This window comes from Spermophilus citellus (assembly GCF_964194105.1).
Source record: "Spermophilus citellus genome assembly, chromosome: 7".
Lineage (NCBI taxonomy): Eukaryota > Metazoa > Chordata > Mammalia > Rodentia > Sciuridae > Spermophilus > Spermophilus citellus.
The window spans coordinates 47,871,235-47,891,193 of NC_138188.1; the positions used below are offsets into that span (position 1 = coordinate 47,871,235).

General features: G+C 40.6%; 1 protein-coding gene across 1 annotated transcript in view; it reads right to left on the reverse strand.

The window, feature by feature from the left end:
- Positions 1 to 686: 686 nt before the first annotated feature.
- Positions 687 to 19,959, reverse strand: part of MLF1 (myeloid leukemia factor 1) — a 38,518-nt gene continuing 19,245 nt past the window's right edge. The window contains exons 2-8 of the mRNA XM_081301210.1: positions 11,705 to 11,852; positions 7,984 to 8,025; positions 7,040 to 7,123; positions 5,596 to 5,724; positions 4,034 to 4,193; positions 2,300 to 2,438; positions 687 to 808 (exon numbers count right to left, since the gene is read on the reverse strand). Coding sequence (XP_081157336.1) covers positions 703 to 808; positions 2,300 to 2,438; positions 4,034 to 4,193; positions 5,596 to 5,724; positions 7,040 to 7,123; positions 7,984 to 8,025; positions 11,705 to 11,852 — 808 coding nt within the window. The 3' untranslated portion in view covers positions 687 to 702. The remainder of the gene's footprint in view (positions 809 to 2,299; positions 2,439 to 4,033; positions 4,194 to 5,595; positions 5,725 to 7,039; positions 7,124 to 7,983; positions 8,026 to 11,704; positions 11,853 to 19,959) is intronic.

Consider the following 19,959-nt stretch of genomic DNA (forward strand, 5'->3'; position numbering starts at 1 on the left):
CCAATTAATTTCAGCTATAAAAATGAATTAACACATTTGCATTTTAGTGACTAAAGGCCTAAAACAGATGAGTAAAACAGTCAACTGTGGGAAAGAGCAGAAATGTCAAGGGTAAGCATACAACAAAGCAAAGAATATAATGTCTGAATACAATACTCATGTTCATTAGTAATTTAAATTTTAAAATTTTCTTTATTTTTTTGTATACTGAGGACTAAACCAGGGACACTGTACCACTAAACTATGTCCCCAGTCCTTCTGTATTTTTTAAAAAATTTTGAGACATGATGGCTTCACTAAGTGGCTAAGGCTAGCCTTGAACTTGCAATCCTCCTGCCTAAGCCTCCCAAGCCTCTGAGATTACATATATGTGTCACCACAATCAGCCAAAATAGTTTTTTTTAATGAACTATTTATTCTTTCCCTTTGTCAAAATAAGAGCTGATTTCTTATATAGCAGCACTACTAGTTTATATTATTCTTTTTAAAGCCTTATGCTAGCTGGCATTATAAAATTAGCTGACATTATGAAATTTGAGATAAATTATTTAAATCTTTAATAACATCACTCAAGCACAGATGTCAGAAGACAGTGGCAAAGTATGGTGCTGGTTTCACAAGAGGAGACTGGCCCACGTTTACTGCCCGGCACCACGACGTCATTAAAACAACCAACACAAAATGAGTCAAGGGCATGGCTGTTTATTTTTTGTTGATTTTCACAGGTGATCCTTTGATGTTGAGTTTGTCTCCAAAAACTTTTGGTTTTCTTCCACTTTCAAGGGCTGGACTATGATGAGATTTATCCCTGAGAAATGAATACATGCATGTTGATACCACTTTTAAAATGCTCAGTGTTTTTTGAGTCATTGCAAATATGTTTAAAAACCACTGTAACTTAAGAAAGCACTACTTCATTGAACAGTTAAGAAAGCAATAGCTGTTTACCTAAGATCTAAGTGTTTGCAATTTAACAGTACTGGTTCAATATGCAGCCACTAGCCACATATATATTTAATTAAAAATAACTCCTCCGTTGTGCCTGCTATATTCCAGTGTGACTTAATAGACACATGTGTTTAATAGTTATAATATTGCACAGTATAAATATATAACATTTTCATCACTGTAGAAAAACATTTTAGACAATGCTATTGGGCAGTACTGGTTAAAATGTTGCTGATTAGGGCCACAGATCTATAAATCATCCATAAAGAGTTTATCTTCTCTAATTGGGACCTGGATTTCATATTCAAACTTAGCACTACTCGATTTTTAACCATCAAATTTTAAAGTAGGACAGATATTATCTAAAATTAAGATGAGAGCAAGTATTTAAGCATTTAATAGAAAATACTAGTGCTCTGAATTCCTGAGCAAGTACTTTACGGGGTCTGGCACCTGACATTCTGCACAAGGTTCTGGTTGGCTGGACACCACTTGTCCTGTGGCATAGGAAACCTCTGCCTTCTACACAGCCCTCAACAGGGTTCTGCTTGAAGGCCTGGGGAGGCCGTGCTCTCTCCAGGGTAATTTCAACTAGGAATTGGGTATCATTTTAGTTTCCTCCAGAGAACCAACTTCCATGGTAACTCCAGAATATGTACTAAAATCTATAACTTTTAATATATGCTTTATGAAATTTGAGATAAATTATTTAAATCTTTATTAACATCACTCAAGCACAGATGTCAGAAGACAGTGGCAAAGTATGGTGCTGGTTTCACAAAGGATAATTTTTTCCCAGGTATTGCAAAGGATAATTCAAAGAAAGGCTAAACTTTTTGCAACATTCTTCCAAATTATCTAATATACATAAAATGTTGTATTTCATATACTGTCTTACATATTATACATGTCTAAAAATTCATTTACCATAAATACTAAATTTTGAACTTTTAGGGAAGTTAATCTTCCAAATATAGCTCTCCCTCTCCTTTTATCATCCCTCTAGATGCAAATATCTTTAGCTCCTGTGACATATAGGACTTTATCCACATCTAGATTAGAATTCATTTTGCAAGAAGAACTGCATTACAGTATATTAATTTTCCTTAAGAGGATTTTGGCCTCTGTCTTCTGAAGTGTAGATTGCTGGTGAATTACTAACCATACAATGCTAAAACAGTAGGTTTTTTAAATACAAAGTTAAATTTGTAATGAATACTCAGACATAATGTGAAATTTTTATATATTTTAGGAACAATACCGTGCATACAACTTGGATGTCAGAACTTTCTGGTAAGAGGTACAGCTGCCTAATTTTCCCTTAAAAACGCACTGGGCAAATGGTCTTTACCTTCTTTTCACCTCCCGGAGTCCTGCATTCTCGTGACCGACGCTGCGCATCCTGGTGTTCTCCACTTTGCGCGGCCGCCCCCCAGGGTTGTACTTCAGGACCTCAGTTTGCCACTCATCATCAAAGGCATGTGCATCACCTGCATTGAAACCAGAGCACAGGACAGTACTGTGTGCAGCAGGGGCAGTGGGCTCCAGGAGGCCAGGGCTGTGCCAGGTATGTGGCCTCAGTCAGGGAGTCCCCGCCCTCTCCCCTTAGCTGAAGGCTGGCTTCCCTGGACATCCAGCCCTGGCCTGCCGCCTCCGGGGTAGCTTTCTGTTTATCATCTTCCTATCCAAGGGCCTCTCTGCTCTGCTGTCCTTCCCCTAAGAGGCTCCTCCCTTGGCTCTTAGCTTCTGGTGTGAGCAGGTGACCCAGTCTCCACAACTTCCAGCAGAGACCACAGCTCCTATTCTTCCAGGGTAGTGTTTTCCTGAACTATAGTTTCTCCAGCATGTTGATTATGTGAAATACTCTGTGTATTTAAATGGTAAAATTACAAAGATTACAATTTCAAAAAGGTCAAGATATGGAGGCTTCCCTCTTATTGCATAATAATGGCTTTATCAAACTATCTCAAAAGAATTTTTTCTAAAATGACTTAATTATTTAAACCCTACACTATAAAACATTCAGAATACTTTCTGAAAATAGGAGATGAATACAATTAAGTTTAAGTAGTTTCACTTTTAAAATGCAAAAGCTGGATTATTAATATTGACTAAAATAAAATTAAAATTTGTTAGCCAGGCACAGTGGTGCAGGCCTGTAATCCCAGAGGTTCAGGAGGCTGAGGCAGGAGGACTTCGAGTTTAAAGCCAATTTCAGCAGAAAAGCGAGGTGTTAAGCAACTCAATAAGACCCTGTCTCTAAATTAAAGACAAAATAGGGCTGGGGATGTGGTTCAGTGGTTAAGTGCCCTAAGTTCAATCCCCAGTACCCCCGCCAAAAATCGAAATTTGTTTATTAAGATTGCTAATACATTTAAATATAATAAAAACTTTAATAAGAAAGGGTAGGATACTGGAAAGGCTTAAATACACTGAAGAATGAATATAAAATCAAGAAAATGAAAATATCTACTTCATATATATGCATAATATTTTATATGGCATATACCAGGAATTGAAATCTTTAGATCTAACTGCTCAAAATGCAGAATGGTTTAAATAAATGATGGTGAATTTGTGATTAACACTTAGGTAATTACCAAGATGTTTTTTGAAAAAAACACGATGGGTGGGTGAGTTCAGATACACACACATAAGCTAGGTGGTAAAATGTAACCTGAAAAATGTGTGTGCATTTGTGTCCATAAAATTGCTGGAAGGAATTCACTAAAGCATAGCTGACACTTATATGGGGTTGGGTTGTAGATGATTTTTATTTTTATGTCATCCTTTTCAAATGTACTTCCTTGATAATAAAACATATCTAAAAACTAGTTTTGCCTACTGATATTATTAAAACATAATTCAAAAAGTCCATTTTATAAGACAAGAAAAATAAATGAGACTCCACATTGCCAAGAATCCCTGTAAAAGAGATGTGCCGTTGACGGCTGAGACACAGTCCTATTGTGTTCGCTCCACACTGGTCATGAAGCACAGCTCAGGATGTGCTGTTCAGAGAAAGCCAAGTCTGCACATGCAGAGCTGCTTCCCTGTGGGAGGCGGAGGCGGCCTGGCCACTCACTCTCACACATGTTGAAGAACTCCTGGTTGACCTCTTCATCCCCAGTCTTGCTGTTCTTGCACTTTTTGATGATGTGAGCCCGGTCCTGGATATGATGGCCAACAGCCATCTTTTCTAGTCCCCTGTCAGTATCTCTCATTGCTCTCCTGGTTTCCTTTATCTGCAAAAAATGAGGGGGAAAAATGATTTTGTTATTACTTAAATATATACAGAATAGACGGCTTTGACATAAATCTCCAGAGGCACATAGCTTATGGAGATGGGGCCACAGAGTCATACTCCAGAAGTTCTCAGTAACCACTCAGTTCTGGCCCTCCCACCAGGGGGCAATTAAACTGGCATCTGGTCTCTGATATTTCCTGAACTGCTGAAAATGAAGACCCCAGAACAGTCAGAACCAATGCAATTTAACCTTTTTCCAAACTGTAACCAAATATTGAAACAGAGGATGCTCCAATTCTGTAAAGTACAATGCCTTCAAGGGCCTAGTCTTTGGCAGTTTAACAGAAGTTAGTTCACTGCCCACCTAAATAAGGCTGCTACTCACTCCCCAGGCAGGCTGACAGGCTTGAATCTCATGGTGATGATGCTCTCAGCTCTATGGAAGGGTGAGCACACTATGACAGCCAGAGACAGCAACATGATTGCTGTGAGACAGCCACGATTCAACTGTTAACATTGAAGATGATGCTGCTTTCAGCAACTGAAGACCAAAATGTGCATAAAGCTTGTGCTGAACCACAGCAAGGGCAGCACAAAAGGGCGAGGTGTGTATAAGAACTACAGAATGAACCACCTCACTTCCAGTAGAGTCCGGTGAACCTCAAGTTTTATTACCAGTACCAATAAGGACACAAAGAAATGGGAATTCCCATGCCAAAGTTTGTAGAAGCCAACAGTTTTGGTCACTGTGGGATAGCAACATGGTCATTTCTAAGAGAAGGAACACATAGAAGTTGAAATTTAAAAAGCAAGGCTACGGGTATCAAGTTAATAACCTCAGAAGCTGCAGAGCACACATGCAGCAATGATGCCACATGCAGGAAGTACAGGAACCTGAAAAAATAACCCATTGTATTCTATGATGCCTCCATAAATAAGAAAATTGTAAAACACATATGAGAATGACAAGCCAGAAAAAAGATATCTCTTGGAGGAAGAAAGAAGAAAGGGACCTCTGGAGGACTACATTGGAAGCTTTAAGTGTATGTAACATTTTTACTTAGACAACTTAAGGCAAAGGAGAGAAACATTGTGGTTTGACTAAGTGGGGTGGCAGGAATAAGGTAACCATCTTATGTCCTTTCTGTAACTTAAAATATTTCATTAAATTCATTTACTTCAAATAAACTGAAAGTAGGTAATTCATGACACAAAGGCTTCTTTTAGTGTCCCTCGTCAATATGCAAAGGTAATAAACATCAGCAGTCACTCAGGAGAAGGGAGTCACCATCATGGGGCGCCAACAAAGCACCATAACTGAATGCAGCCGAGCTGCACTGGCTCCCAGCGCCACCACAGCCCCAGCCCGCAAGCTCTGAGAAGGCTGACTCAATACGTACTCCTCCCGGAGCCATACGGGTCTGAGTGGAGGCCTGGAAAACCTTGGGAGGCTCATCTCCTACTTTGGAGTATGTCATCACTGAAGAAGAACAAAATGAATGTCCATTTGGATCCATTGAAAGCTGACCCTAGAGGCAAAAAGAAATATTAAATTCAGAGTCTAGTGAAATTGAAAGAATTAATGCCAAAGGGTCCAAATAAGTAACAAGACTAGCTCTCAACTCTACCAAGGTTTCTACAATACCAATATGGTTTATCCAGACGGCACCCAGGGGTACTAACATCCTTCACTTTTTGATACCAATTCCCTTTCTCCTTGCAAAGAACAAGTGGTCCACTTGAGTCTTTGGGTCTCTCCGGCTCAGATTTAAGTAAAGATGTTGTGCCCTTGAAGCTCGAAACACATCCCAGTCAGTGGCTGACCCTCCATGCACTCCTGCCCACATGGGCAACCATACATAGGCCAGGAAGTTTGACGCCCTGCATGGGTACCAGTGCGAGACACTAGGAAAGGACTGATGATGCCTGGCCCCAGGGCACCCTGAAACAACCCAAAGACCGTGTGCCTCAAGTCTTCTTCAGAAGGAGTTACTTCTTTTCCACATAATATATGGGAGAAGGGCAGGTGCCCTCGAACAGGTTTATGAGCACCTGGACTGCCTGACTCCAGCCCCTAAAATCATGCCTGAAGTTTCTGTTCTCAGTTTTTTAATATAACAAGTTCATTTCTTAGATGCTATGGATATTTTTAAGTAGACAGGTTATAAATAAGACAAATTATTAAATTCAAATAAAAGGTTTAATTATATTAGTTACTCAGCAGAATAATGTTTAGAGGTTGATTTTTTTTTAATTATGAAAGTTATCTAATGTTACCTTTCCCACTTGTAGGTTGTGAAATAAATTTAGTGGAATATGACCAGGAATTTTAAAACATGGAATAAAATGGAAAATATCAATACACACTGAATATTATGATCATTTTCTCATGAAACTTTTTAAAATTTTCTTTTTAGTTGTAGATGGACACAATACCTTTATTTTATTTTTACATGGTGCTGAGGCTCAAACACAGTGTCTTCCACATGTGAGGCAAGCACTCTACCACTGACCTACAACCCTAGCCCTCATGAAACTTTTGTTTCAGGTATATTTATAAAGTATATAAGTACTGTGTATGGATTAATCATGTAAGACATTTTTGGCTACTGCAGACTAAGAGTTAAAAATGTTTAAAAGCTACTATTACTATGAAGACTATAAGTTCAAAGGCAACCTCAGCAACTTAGACCCTGTCTTGAAATAAAAAGTAAGGAGAGTGGAAAGTGGCTCAGTGGTACAGCACTCTGTGTTCAATCCCTGGTACTAGATAAACAAACAGCCACTCTAATATAGGGTGCCGATGACTGAAACCATGTTCTTATCACTATTTTTAGTACTTACAAAATTCCTTTGTAACTCCTGCATATTGTTTCCCATATTTTGCATCATTCGGTTCATTGCCTGGAAAGGGTTGCCATCGGCGTGCTGCAGGACATCAGGAAGCATGTTATTCACCCCAAGTACCACACAAAACAGCAAACCACAATCTTCCCCAAATAGCTGAAAAACTTCTCCCCAGTTCACTTAATGGGATCTCACGCAGCAATCAGGCAAAAATAATTTTAAAACTATAAAATGAGAGCGGTTTGTTAAGGAAGCAATTAAAGCATATGCAAAAATGCCAAAAAATGGTAAATGATTAGGGAACTATAATACTATATACATGGGCACAGAGGTCATATGTGCCATGATGGCTCAAATCTAGCACAAAGGAATAAAAAACACTTTTCCAGAGAAAACAGACACAAACGTTCCACATTTGAGGTACTCTATGCTACTCCATGGAATGCTTTTAGGTATGCTGGAAACTAGCAACAGACTCAGAACCAAAGCCCAAAGAATCAGGCATGGAGAAATGACAAAAGCAGAGCATCCATATGTGTGCCTAGGCAAGAAAAAGCAGCTTGGACATGCTGGCCACAAACTCCTAAAGAGGGCAGCCAATCTGAGCTCTTCCAAACTCCTTCCCCATCTTCTAGAAAGTCACCACAAGCATGTCAAGACCCGCGACTCTCCAACACAAGTGAGGAGCCAAAGCAAGTGAATCTTAAGTCTATCAAAATCTATATTTTATTTCCAAAGACTGACTTTATGTATTTTTATGTGACACATGTCTAAACACTATGATAAATTTAAAATTTGAAAGGAAAGGTTTCAGTACAAATACTAAAAAGCGTTATGAAAAAGCATTAGTAGTGAGATGCATGCCAATTCAGTCTAAGTTCATGAAAAATAAATATTTGTCAAAAAAATTGCTAAAATTATTTATGTCTCATGATACGAACCAAACCGCCAAAACTGCCGAAAGGCATGAGAGAACTCCTTGCCTAGAAAGATAATGTCATATTAATTTTGGTTATGATATTTATAGTAGTCCCTGAAAAATATAAAAACACACTAAACAACCACATTACTCACAGCTGCAAATATTACAGTAACTTTTAATAAAAAAGACTCAAATGTATTTCTTTTTTTTATTCAAATGTATTTCTAAATTGTCTGTCATATTCATCACAGAGCCCGACAGGAGCCTGGCGGACAAACAGAGAGGCCATATGTCACTTGAAGTATGACTACTCTATGGTAGGGCAGTTGAAAGAAAATTTATGTGCTATAGATTAAGGTACACATTTCTCAAAGGAAATGCAACTTTATACCAGACTTAATTAAAACATAAGGTATAATGATTATGATTATCTTTCCTTTGCTCAATTATTCTATACTTTTAAATAAAGATCTGTTAATCTTGCCTGTAACCAATTAACAGTGAGATCGGCTGGTTATTTGTTTCCTGGGTCTAGTTTCTTTCATTTAGCATAATGTCCTCCAGATTCATCCATGTTCTCACAAATGACAGGATCTCCCCTCTTTCTGAAGGCTGAATTATATTCCATTGTGTATATACACCACATTTTCTTTATGCATGGACCTGTTGACAGACAATCCTTTCCTTCTCTTGGCTACTGTGCATAATGCTACAACAAATACACAGTGCAGACATCCCCCTAGACACCTGATTTCATTTTCTCTGGATACTCAGAAGTGGGATCATTGAGTCACATGGGGGCTCTCTTTTTAGTTTTTTGAGGATGCTCCACCCCATTTTCTGTAGTAATTACATTCCCACCAACAAGCATTCCCTTTTCTCTGTATCCTCTTCAACATTAACTATCTTTCAACTTTTTTCTTTTAAATACTTTTTTAGTTATACATGGACACAATATATTTTGTTTATTTATTTTCATGTGGTATTGAAGATCAAACCCAGTGCCTTACAAGTTCAAGGCAAGTGCTCTGCCACTGAGCCACAAACCCAGCCTTATCTTTCATCTTTTTAAAAAACCATTCTAATAGATGAGGCACTCTCTCACTGTGGTTGTTTTTCTTTCTTTCTTTCTTTCTTTCTTTTTTTTTTTTTTGGTACTGAGGATTGAACACAGAAACACTCAACCACTGAGTCTTGTTTTGATTTAGAGACAGGGGTCTAGCTGAGTTGCTTAGGGCCTACCTAAATTGCTGAAGCTGGCCTTGAACTCATGATCCTCCTGCCTCAGCCTCCTGAGCTGATGGGATTACAGGCATGTGCCAACCACACCTGGCTCATTGTGGTTTTAATTTGTACTTCTCTAATTATCAGCGGTGCTGAAAATTTCTTCATGTACCTATTGGTCATTTGCCTATCTTCTTTTTTTAAATATTTTTTAGTTGTCAATGGACCTTTATTGTATTAATGTGGTGCTGAAAATTAAACCCAGTGCCTCACACATGCTAGGAAAGTGCTCTTCCACTGAGCTACAAAACCCAGCCCTGCCTGTCTTCTTTTCAGAAATGTCTGTTCGGATCCTTTGTCCATTTTTAATTAGGGTTATTTGTTTTCTTGCTACTGAGTTGTTTGAGTTCCTTATATATTTTAATTTTTTTTCAAATATATGGTTTGCAAATATTTTCTTCCATTCTCTGGGCTCTCTCACCACTTTGTTACTTGTTGGCTTTGCTATACAGAAGGCTTTTTAGTTTGATACTACCCCTTTATCTAATTTTGTTTAATATTTATTTTTTAGTTGTAGTTGGACCCATTTAATTAATTAATTAATTAATTAATCAATTAATTAATGTGGTGCTGAGGATCGAACCCAGGGCCTTGCATGTGCTAGACGAGTGCTCTACCACTGAGCCACAACCCTAGACCCCTTTATTTAATTTTGATTCTGCTTGAACACAAGGCACATTTCAAGTGGTCAGGAGATGTGAGGCTAGGGGCTGCCATACTGCACCGTGCACATTCACAACGCTGCCATTCAGAAGGAGAATGGAGGTTTACAGAAGAGGCCTGAGGGTTTGCCATTCTTCCACAGTGTCTATGAAGCAGAGTGCTCGCTCATCAGAGATTCTGCTCACACTTTGATCCCGCAATTCCCAGTCTTGGGAACTGTGAGAAGTAAATTTCTGTTGTTTATAAGCTGCCCAGTTCAAAGGATTTTGTTATGTTAGCCCAATTATGAGAATAAGGGAGCAGTTATTTTAGTTTTTATTCAAATATTGGTCTTGACTTTTTTCTACTTGACTTTTATTATTTGATAATCACAATTATGCAATCTTATACCTTTGCTGTTTTTTCTTGATTTAAGGCCACTTTCTCAAGGCAAATGTAATATGAAATATGAAACATGGTAAAATGATAATAGGCTAAATTATAAAACTCATAAACTGTAGTTTCACAAAATTTTTCTATTTGATTATATATTTCTTACTCTATTTCCTATTAAACATTCAGTGCTTTAAACACAAGTGTCCAGGAAAGAAATGCTCACCTCTGCTTTCAATGGATGACCAGCAGAGCCATAGCTAGCGTGCACAAGTGTCTTCAACAGGAAATCTCAACTGAATTAGACAGGTCTCCTCTCTATGCTTACAAAGCAGGGCAATGAAACTGCCACCTCCTGCTTCCTGAACAAAAGCTGCAAGTAGCCAATTTATGCACATAAATATAAAGTGCTATATGTAGCCTATTCGTTCCTTGCCATGGTTAGAGCAGGCATAAAAAATCGTTTAATGCTCTGATGATTTTTCATGTCCATAATTCATTTTAGAAATTTTTTTCCCTGATGTTAAACTTTTAAATAAACTGACTAGCACTAAAATATATATATTTTAGTGTCATATATGCTTATATATATAATGTCTCATATGTTTTTTATATATATATATATATATAATGATAATACCACTCACTAATTAAAAGAAAATAAATTTGTGAGTTGTTGCTTGGCAATAATATTGATGAAAGAGAATGTAAAGGCTATTTTCATTTTAAGTGGCAAATGTAATGTTCTTAGGACTATCTAAAATATTTTGCTCTACATAAGCTTACTGCAAAGAGAAAATTAAAAAATGTTTTTCTGGAAGATTCTGGAGGTTTCCCATTAGCCAATTCAATGTTCCTTGAGTTTCAGAGATCCACATTGCAATAGCAGAGAATCCCTTATGGATTTGTTACTCTAGAACTACCATTCCCAAGGCTGAAAATACAACAGAAGCAGAATCAGCAAAAGAGAAAACAGTGAAGCCATGAATGTCCTTGAACTTTTTGAGCAGAGGATGTTTTAGCCTTCAGCCCTACTCAAAGATGAGACGTGGGAACATGCTGTGTTGGGCAAGGTTTCCGAGATGTGGCTGAAGGCTAACCATGCCCTGTAGAACAGGCATCTTGCAGAAGGTCACTGTTCCCTGGTCCAATAAGATAAAACTTATACTACAGGTTTCACCATGTGTCAAAAGATTTTTTAGAGAGTATACGGAGGAAATTTTCCTGGTTTGCTCTAATTTAAGACATTGGAGGAGGTTTTGAGGTGAGAAGTATGTCTATGAAAATAAGAAGTTCAACTCTGGCTTGTGACCACAACCCTGTGGTCCTCCAGGCTCTGATGGCATGGTGGGCCCCTGCAGTTGGCAGCTGTGCCAGACACATGGCCTCAACACTTCCCATAGCCAGTGCAAGGAACTTACAGTAAAGGAGTCTTCGTTGTCGTCCCATCCCCTGTGGCTGCAAGGTCTCCCTCCACACTCAGAGACACTGAGCATGTCTCTCCCAAACGGAACAGAGAAACTCCTCATCATCTGCCGCATATTTTCTCGGTGTGCATGAAAAGAATCACTGAAAAGACAGAGAAGAGGTAAGACTTGGGATTTAAATAACAAGTGGGCTAAATACTACAAAGAATTATTTGTGGCTAATATGCTTGTTAAAGGGGCAAAAAAATAAAGTAGAATTATTTCATTAAAAAACTTACACTTATCAATACAATTTATGCAAACCTGTTCTTCTACTGTTACCTACTATAATTCACTTAATACATTAACATAATTATATAATTCACTTATTATATTAACATAATTATACCTTCATTTATTCCATAAAAAGTCACCAATCCACTGGTCCCTTATTTATCTCCTTCTGTATAAAAACAGTAAATATGAAGTAACATACCTCAGGCAGAGAGAACAACAACAAAAAAAAAAAGGCAAGAAAACTGAGAGAATGGCAAAACCAGAAACCTGAAAAATATTGCTGCCAGGCAGGGGCCACCTTGGCAATCAGCAGTTTAGATTCTAATGAGGAATAATAAGGAACATTGGCCTATATTTAACTCTTATTTATGAAATATGAGCATTGAGAGCCACTGCTATGTTGGAAACACTATGAAGATGCCATGTTGTAACAGACAAAGCTACAGACAATCCAAGGCTGAGTTCTGTTCTAAGAGCTTAGACATGAGAATCATCACACAGCTAAATCTCTCTACATCTTTTTTTTTAATGAGTATTTTTTGATATATGTATTTTTTATAACTTTATTTTTTTATGTGGTGTCGAGGATCAAACCCAATGCCTCAACCCATGCTAGGCAAGCACTCTACCACTGAGCTACAGTCTCAGCCTTCTGCTACATCTTTTTTGTTGTTGGTGGTGGTTCTTTTGATCTTTCTGCCAAACAACTTGTGGGTTAGTTTGTAATCTCAAAAAGTTTGAGAAACACTATTAAGATTTAGTGGGGTTGGGGAAAAGGTAGAGAATCCATCAAAATAGAAGATAGATCAGTGGTCTAGATGAAGGAGATGGGCAGGGGTGGTAAGGGAAGAACAGCGGAATAACCTGAACTGACTTTCCTATATGTACATATATGACTCTTCCACAGGGAATCTCACCATCGTGCATATCCACCAGACACTGATTTTAAAAATTATGTAAATACCAGAAAGATCAATAGAGTAGAGGGGAAGGGATGGGGAAATACTGGGGAATGAATTAGAGCAAATTATATTCCATGCTTTTTTAATTAAGTAAAAATGAATCCCAATGTTATGTATAACTAAAAAGAACCATTTATTTATTTTTATTTTCATGTGGTGCTGAGGATTGAACCCAGTGCCTCATGTGTTAGGCACGTGCTCTGCCACTGAGCCGCAGTCCCAGTGCCTGTGATGGTTATCCTCAAGCGTGTTCTGAATTTCCTGTCTGAAAGCTCAAAGGCTTCCGTTTTCACTTCATGTCATTTAAAATGGAAGGCCTATTTGTGGCATGCCGCACAAGCCCTTGTTATTGAACTTAGTTTCAGGTGGGAAAGTTATAAGTTGATGCACTGTGGTGGTCAGCCACTAGGTCAGCTCCCATGGCCCCCGCCCTGATGCTGGTGCCCTGATGTCAGCTCCCCTGAATGTGGGCTGGACTCCATGATATGCTTCTAATGAAGAGGACACAAGTGACGGGGTGTGGCTTCTGAAATTAAGCAGCCCTTGGCTCCATGGTGAGTGTCCACACTCAGCATGCTGGCTCCCCTGCCACCTACCAACAGCCTGTGGACAGGCCTCCTAAGGGACCAAAGGGCAGCTTGTCCGGACCAGCCAACAGCCATGCGACTCGCACTTAGGAGTGGTTTCTGTACCAATCAAGACCCAAGAAGGCTGCAGACTCCTGAGATGGCTCTGGGCAGAGCCACCCAGCCCAAGTGCTCTGGTTCTTAACCAATGCGAACTGTGTCCTGATACACGCTTGCTTTCAGCTGCTCTAAGTTACAGCAGCAAAGGGCCCAGCACACGCCACATCCCACATACAGCATGTTTAAAACTGCCATCATCCTATTGATTTTGTTAGTTTCATCCAAAGACATAAGAAAATTGAACACAAATCTACAAAACTAAATAGTTTACAAATTGGCTTATGTATCATAAGTAGTTTTATAGATTTTTGCCACAAGCCAAGTCTATTTTGGGATGATCTGTATTACAACACAAGCTTCGAGGACATAAAAGTTGAGGGTGGAGTCCTCAGGCAGTCAAGTGGTCTGGCTCCAGAGCAGCTGCAGCTGAGACCTAAGAAGCCACAGAACCCACGTCCCACTTACTAACACACCTGGGCCAGAGAAAACTAACTCAGTTTAAATGAGTTTGTCCCCTAAATCAAAAGTCACTAAGGGAGAAGACCCACAGGTATTGATTGCAATGGATATGAGATGCTTTTTTGGGCAGTGAGCATCAAAGGAAACACATCCTTCACTGAAGAATGGTCAAACACTTTCCCAAGAAATGGTGGGAGACCATCTGCTACAGGAGATGATTAGAATTCGGTAAATGTTTATTATGCACCCTGAGTGTCAAGCAGAGACTTGCAGTAAGATTGAATAATGGGATAGTTCTTGGTACAATAACAGTCTAACAGAGAATGAGACTTTTACATATTTTTAAATTAAGGCTATAATACTTGGATATTTTATTAGATTCCTATTGCTGCTCTAACAAAATGCCATTAATCCAGTGACTTCCAGAGTCATAAACCTATTATCTTCTCTTGTCCCGCTCAGATGAGTCAAACTGGGTTTAAATGGGCTGGCTGCAACATTAAGCTAAGAAGGCGGAGAAAAATCACACAGCACAGATATAAATTTTTCAAATCGAGAGTGGGACCTGAAGGGTCAGCTTCCACACTGGAGAGAGCGTGCACCTGGAATCCCTTTATTTATAGGGAAATTAACAAAGGAGTTTCGATAGGATGTTCTTCACCAAATAAGGCAAGGATTACAATGGTAATTCCCAGGTCCAGAGCCAGAGGAAGCAGACTCTCTGCCAAGTGAAAGTAGAGGCCACCTGCATTGCGCAGCCCAGTCCGAGTGCAATGCCAGACCAACACCCCTTGGCTCAAGGCTGAGAGAGAATGCTTAATACAGCTCATGGGTGGCCCCACACCATCTTCCAGCAGAGGACGGTAGTCTACAGTGGGCTGTCAAGATGTGGCAGGGCTGCAGTCCCTCTGGAGGCAGAGGAAGCCAGTTCCCCCACCTCTTCCAGCTCCTGAAGACTATTCCTCAGCTTCTAGACCCTTCCTCCATCTTTGAAGTCAGCAGCACAGCAACCCCACATCTCTGACTCTTCTGCCTCCTTCTTATACATTTAAAGGATCCCAGTGATTCAAGTGAGCCCTCCTGAATCCCAGGGTCCCCTCTTTAAGGTCAGCCAACTAACAACCTAGTTCTCTTGGAGAACACAGTTCTCCTTGCCCATGTACACTCGAAGGTTCCAGGAATTAGCATTTGAATGTCATTAGAGGACCCATGACTTCACTTACCAGGTATGTTTCTAAAATAATGTCATTTAAGCAATTTTAAGAACAACCATCTGACTGTTTTCAGATTGCACAAAACAGTCCCTAAGGATTGAGATGTTGCAAAATGCAGCTTGAGACTAACATGGCACTGAGGGCATCTATATGGCTGGAGAGGGTATCTACAGATGGTGACAAAGAGAGCAGTATATTAAAAACATATCAAGTTAGGATGAGCTAAAGAGACCCTGAAAACATCAGCTCTTGAAGGAACACCCTTCCCCAGGGCATCATCTCCTCACTAAGTGGCTTTATCTGTGACTATTATTTCCTGTTACAACTCAAGTGGACAGTTGAGATCCTAAGACTACTAAACAATTAGTTTGTTAAAAGCAGAGTGAGCAGAATTGATGAAATCCACGACCATGAGAACTGTTTGTTTTAATCTAGCAAGCAAAGCCTTCTCCATTCTTTCCTTCCTTCTTGCCCTTCCCTGATACTCTTTGAGCTCTTCTCTTCCTTCCTTTGGCACTATGCGTACGTGCCTCCTACTTCCTTGTGGCTTCTTCACCCTGTTTTTCACAAACACCTCTTGCTTCCTGCACCTGTGCACTGTAACTGCAAGGACTCCCTTGCCCACCCAGATATGGAAACCCAAAAGTCATTTCTCTTTCTCCTTGAATATCAGCAATGGGAACAGTGCACTGTTTTGAGCCTTGATGGATAAAACACAGAAGTTCTTCTTCGACTGTTTTTTCTAACTTCTTGTGCTTCTAGAGCTTCTGAGTGTCACAGATAGGTTACTAGATATCAAAACACTGATACTCAGCCTTGGGTAACCAGTGAGGCCAAGTGGAGCTGATAACATCTAGCTCCCATCTTCTCCCAGGTACACATACACGTTTTCTAAGTGCAAATGGCATTGAAATGTTGAAAAGCTTTGTCCCCTAAAGATATGCTTTTTTTCTCTGGGTTTGATCTTCTTTTCCCTGCCCTCTAAAGACTATTTCTTTTAACGTGAACACATTAAAACCCACTAGAGGCACTTCATGAAATAACATGCTGGATTGACACCCAGGATTTTAATTTGCTATATCTATATCATGGCCTAGCAGCTTGCATTTTAGCAAGTAATTCGAACAATCCTAATGCAGAGGTTCTAAGGGCTGCACATGAAGAACCATGAACCTATTCAACTGTTTTGTCAGGGTCCTCTTGTTCAGTTTTTGCTTACTTCAATGCAAACAGCTTCCATTTATTTAACAAATATTTACTGACTACCTATGTCAAAGGTACTGGGTTGGGCAGTGGGGTAGGTAGAGCCCTGACTTCTGGAGAGCTAAAGCCAGTTTTCAACTTCCTGTTGGCTGGAATACTTTCTAAATAATTCAGGAAATTGAAAAATACTGATGAAGTGATGATTAAACATTTGTCTCTTTGCATCAGAACAACTGCAACCTCACAGTGGCAACCCTGACTTGCTCCTTGGCCATCTTTTCCTCTTCCTGTGTCTGTTCTCCTAGAGGTGCAGCCAGCCTGCTCCAAGTCATCCAGGTTCAGAACTTCAGGTGTGGGCTGGATGGTGGCTGCACTCCCTTCTGTGCTCTCTCCAAGTGAGGGAAAGGAAAAACAATGCCACTGCAAGAATATGGGAAAGGAGGGTGCTAGTTTTGTCTGTCAAAGTTCAGTTGACTTCTGAATTGACGTTGCTTTTGTATTCTCTCTCCTTCCTGGATTCCAACATTCGTAATCTGAGCATAGTAATCTCATATCATCTATTTTTTTCTTGTACCAGGGATTGAATCCAGGGACACTCGGCCACTGAGACACATCCCCAGCCCTTTTAAAATGTTTAGAGACAGGGTCTCGCTGAGTTGCTAAATGCCTTGCTAAGTTGCTGAGGCTGGCTTTGAACTTGTGATCCTCCTGCCTCAGCCTCTCAAGCTGCTGAGATTACAGGCATGCACCACCATGCCTAGCTAAATTTTTTAAAGTTAAACAATGGCCTACCTGGGCATAGAAATCAACAAAACCTCCTCTCTGTATTCCGAGGACACAGCTCAATTATCTTCTTGCATCTAGTGATGCTAAGAGAAATCAATGGCTGTTTTTCATATTTTTTGTAAAAATCTATTACATGAGTCTTGTGATTCTTTATATATATTTTAACATACTAAAGTCACATAATCATGGGATCAAATGTGGATTTAGAAAACAACAACTAAGGTCAGGCCCAGCAACCTGCGGAGTGGCAGAGCTGCCCCACGCGCCTGCAGGATAGGCGGACCTGCGACCCACCAGCAGAACAGGTCCAGTGGCCTGCTGAGGGGCAGAGCCGCCCCCTCCCCCACCCCCCCCGCATCTGCAAGGTAGGCGGACCTGCGACCCACCAGCAGAACAGGTCCAGCGGCCTGCTGAGGGGCAGAGCCACCCCCTCCCCCCATGCCTGCAAGGTAGGCGGAACTGTGATGACCGGCAGATCAGGCCCAGCAGCCTGCTGAGGGGCAGAGCCACCCCCTCCCCCCGCACCTGCAAGGTAGGCGGACCTGCGACCCACCGGCAGAACAGGCCCAGAGGCCTGCCAGCGTGGTCGACACGTCACACCAATTGGAGTAGGGGCCGAGCAGAGCTGCCGCCCGCACCCGGATCAGGCCCAACAACCCGAGGGTGTGGTAGTCACGTCATCACAATTGGAGTGGGGGCAGAGCAGAGCCACCACCCGCGCCCGCAGGGTGGGCAGACCTGCGACCGACCGGCAGAGCAGACCTAGCGGCCCGCCAACGTGGTACACGGATCACCCCAATTAGAGGAGGATCACAGCCACTACCCGCCCAGCAAGGGAGATTTTTCAACTATACAAGAGTAATATAAATAGAGGGAAATTTTCAAAAACACAACAGTTTCACCAAGCAGAAAGAAACGCAAGCAGTATGAAAAGACAAGGAAAGAAAGGACCACAAGCAATGCAGGTCAACTCAACTCTAGAAGAGGTAATAGCTGCAACAGATGGAATGTCAGATAAAGAATTCAGGATATACATGCTTCAGATGATCTGGAGTCTCAAGGAAGACATGAGACAGCAAAATCAGACAATGAAAGATCACTTTGACAATGAATTACATAAACAAATCCAAGAAGCAAAAGATCAATTACACAGGGAGATAGAGGTAATAAAAAACAAACAAATAGAAATCCTAGAAATGCAGGAAGCAACAAACCAACTTAAAAACTCAATTGAGAATACTACCAGCAGAGTAGAACACTTAGAAGATAGAACATCAGACAATGAAGACAAAGTATTTCAACTTGAAAAGAACATAGACAGCTCAGCAAGACTGTTAAGAAACCATGAGCAGAACATCCAAGAAATATGGGATAACATAAAGAGACCAAACTTAAGAGTCATTGGGATACAGGAAGGCATAGAGGTCCAAACCAATGGAATAAACAATCTATTCAATGAAATAATACGAGAAAACTTCCCAGACTTGAAGAATGAGACAGAATCCCAAATCCTAGAAGCCTACAGGACACCGAATGTGCAAAATCATAAGAGATCCACACCTAGACACATTATAATGAAGATGCCCAACATACAGAATAAGGAGAGAATTTTAAAAGCTACAAGAGAAAGGAAGCAGATTACATTTAGGGGTAAACCAATCAGGATAACAGCTGATCTCTCAACACAGACTCTGAAAGCTAGAAGATCCTGGAATAACATATTTCAAACACTGAAAGAAAATGGGTTCCAACCAAGAATCGTATATCCGGCGAAATTAAGCTTCAGGATGGAAGATGAAATTAAAACCTTCCACGATAAACAAAAGTTAAAAGAATTCGCAGCTAGAAAACCATCTCTTCAAAAAATCCTTGGCAAAACATTACAGGAAGTGTTGAGAGCCACAGCCAAAGGGGCCCCAGCAAACTTCCAGCTGCCAGCAAACTTCCCAACCAGCTGCCAGCTGATGATTGGCTCACAGCGGCCCCAGCAACATCTAGCTGATTGGCTCCTCTGCGGTGATGTTCATTGGGCTATTTCCCCGCCCTTCAGACTGCCAGCTGATGATTGACTCACAGCAGCCCCAGCAACATCTAGCTGATTGGCTCCTCTGCGGTGATGTTCATTGGGCTGTTTCCCTGCCCTTCAGACTGCCAGCTGATGATTGGCTCACAGAGGCCCCAGCAACATCTAGCTGATTGGCTCCTCCACGGAGCTGCTGATTGGGGGACTTCTTTGGCTCCGCCCATGCAACCCAGCCAATCGGCCTCAAGAACAGGAGGATTGTGGGAGGTGGTGAGGGTTGTGTGGGGGTGAGAGGCTTGTGGGAAGCCGGTGGTGGCAGTTGGGCTCTGAGGGGTTTTTCCTGAGGAGCGGTTTTGTTTGGCGTTTGTAGTTCTAAAAATAAAGTTAGTTTCTTTTGACAAGTGGCTCCTGAATTGTGCCCAGCCAGACTGCGGCAAGGAAGAGGAAATGGAAAATAACATTGAAAACCAACAGTGGGAGGTAGGACAGTAAAGGGGGGAAAGTAATCAAAGAGGAAAACAAATCAGGTTTAGTAACATTAATAAACAAATATGGCTGGAGGAACAAACCATATCTCAATAATAACCCTAAATGTTAATGGCTTAAACTCACCAATTAAGAGACACAGGCTAGTTGAATG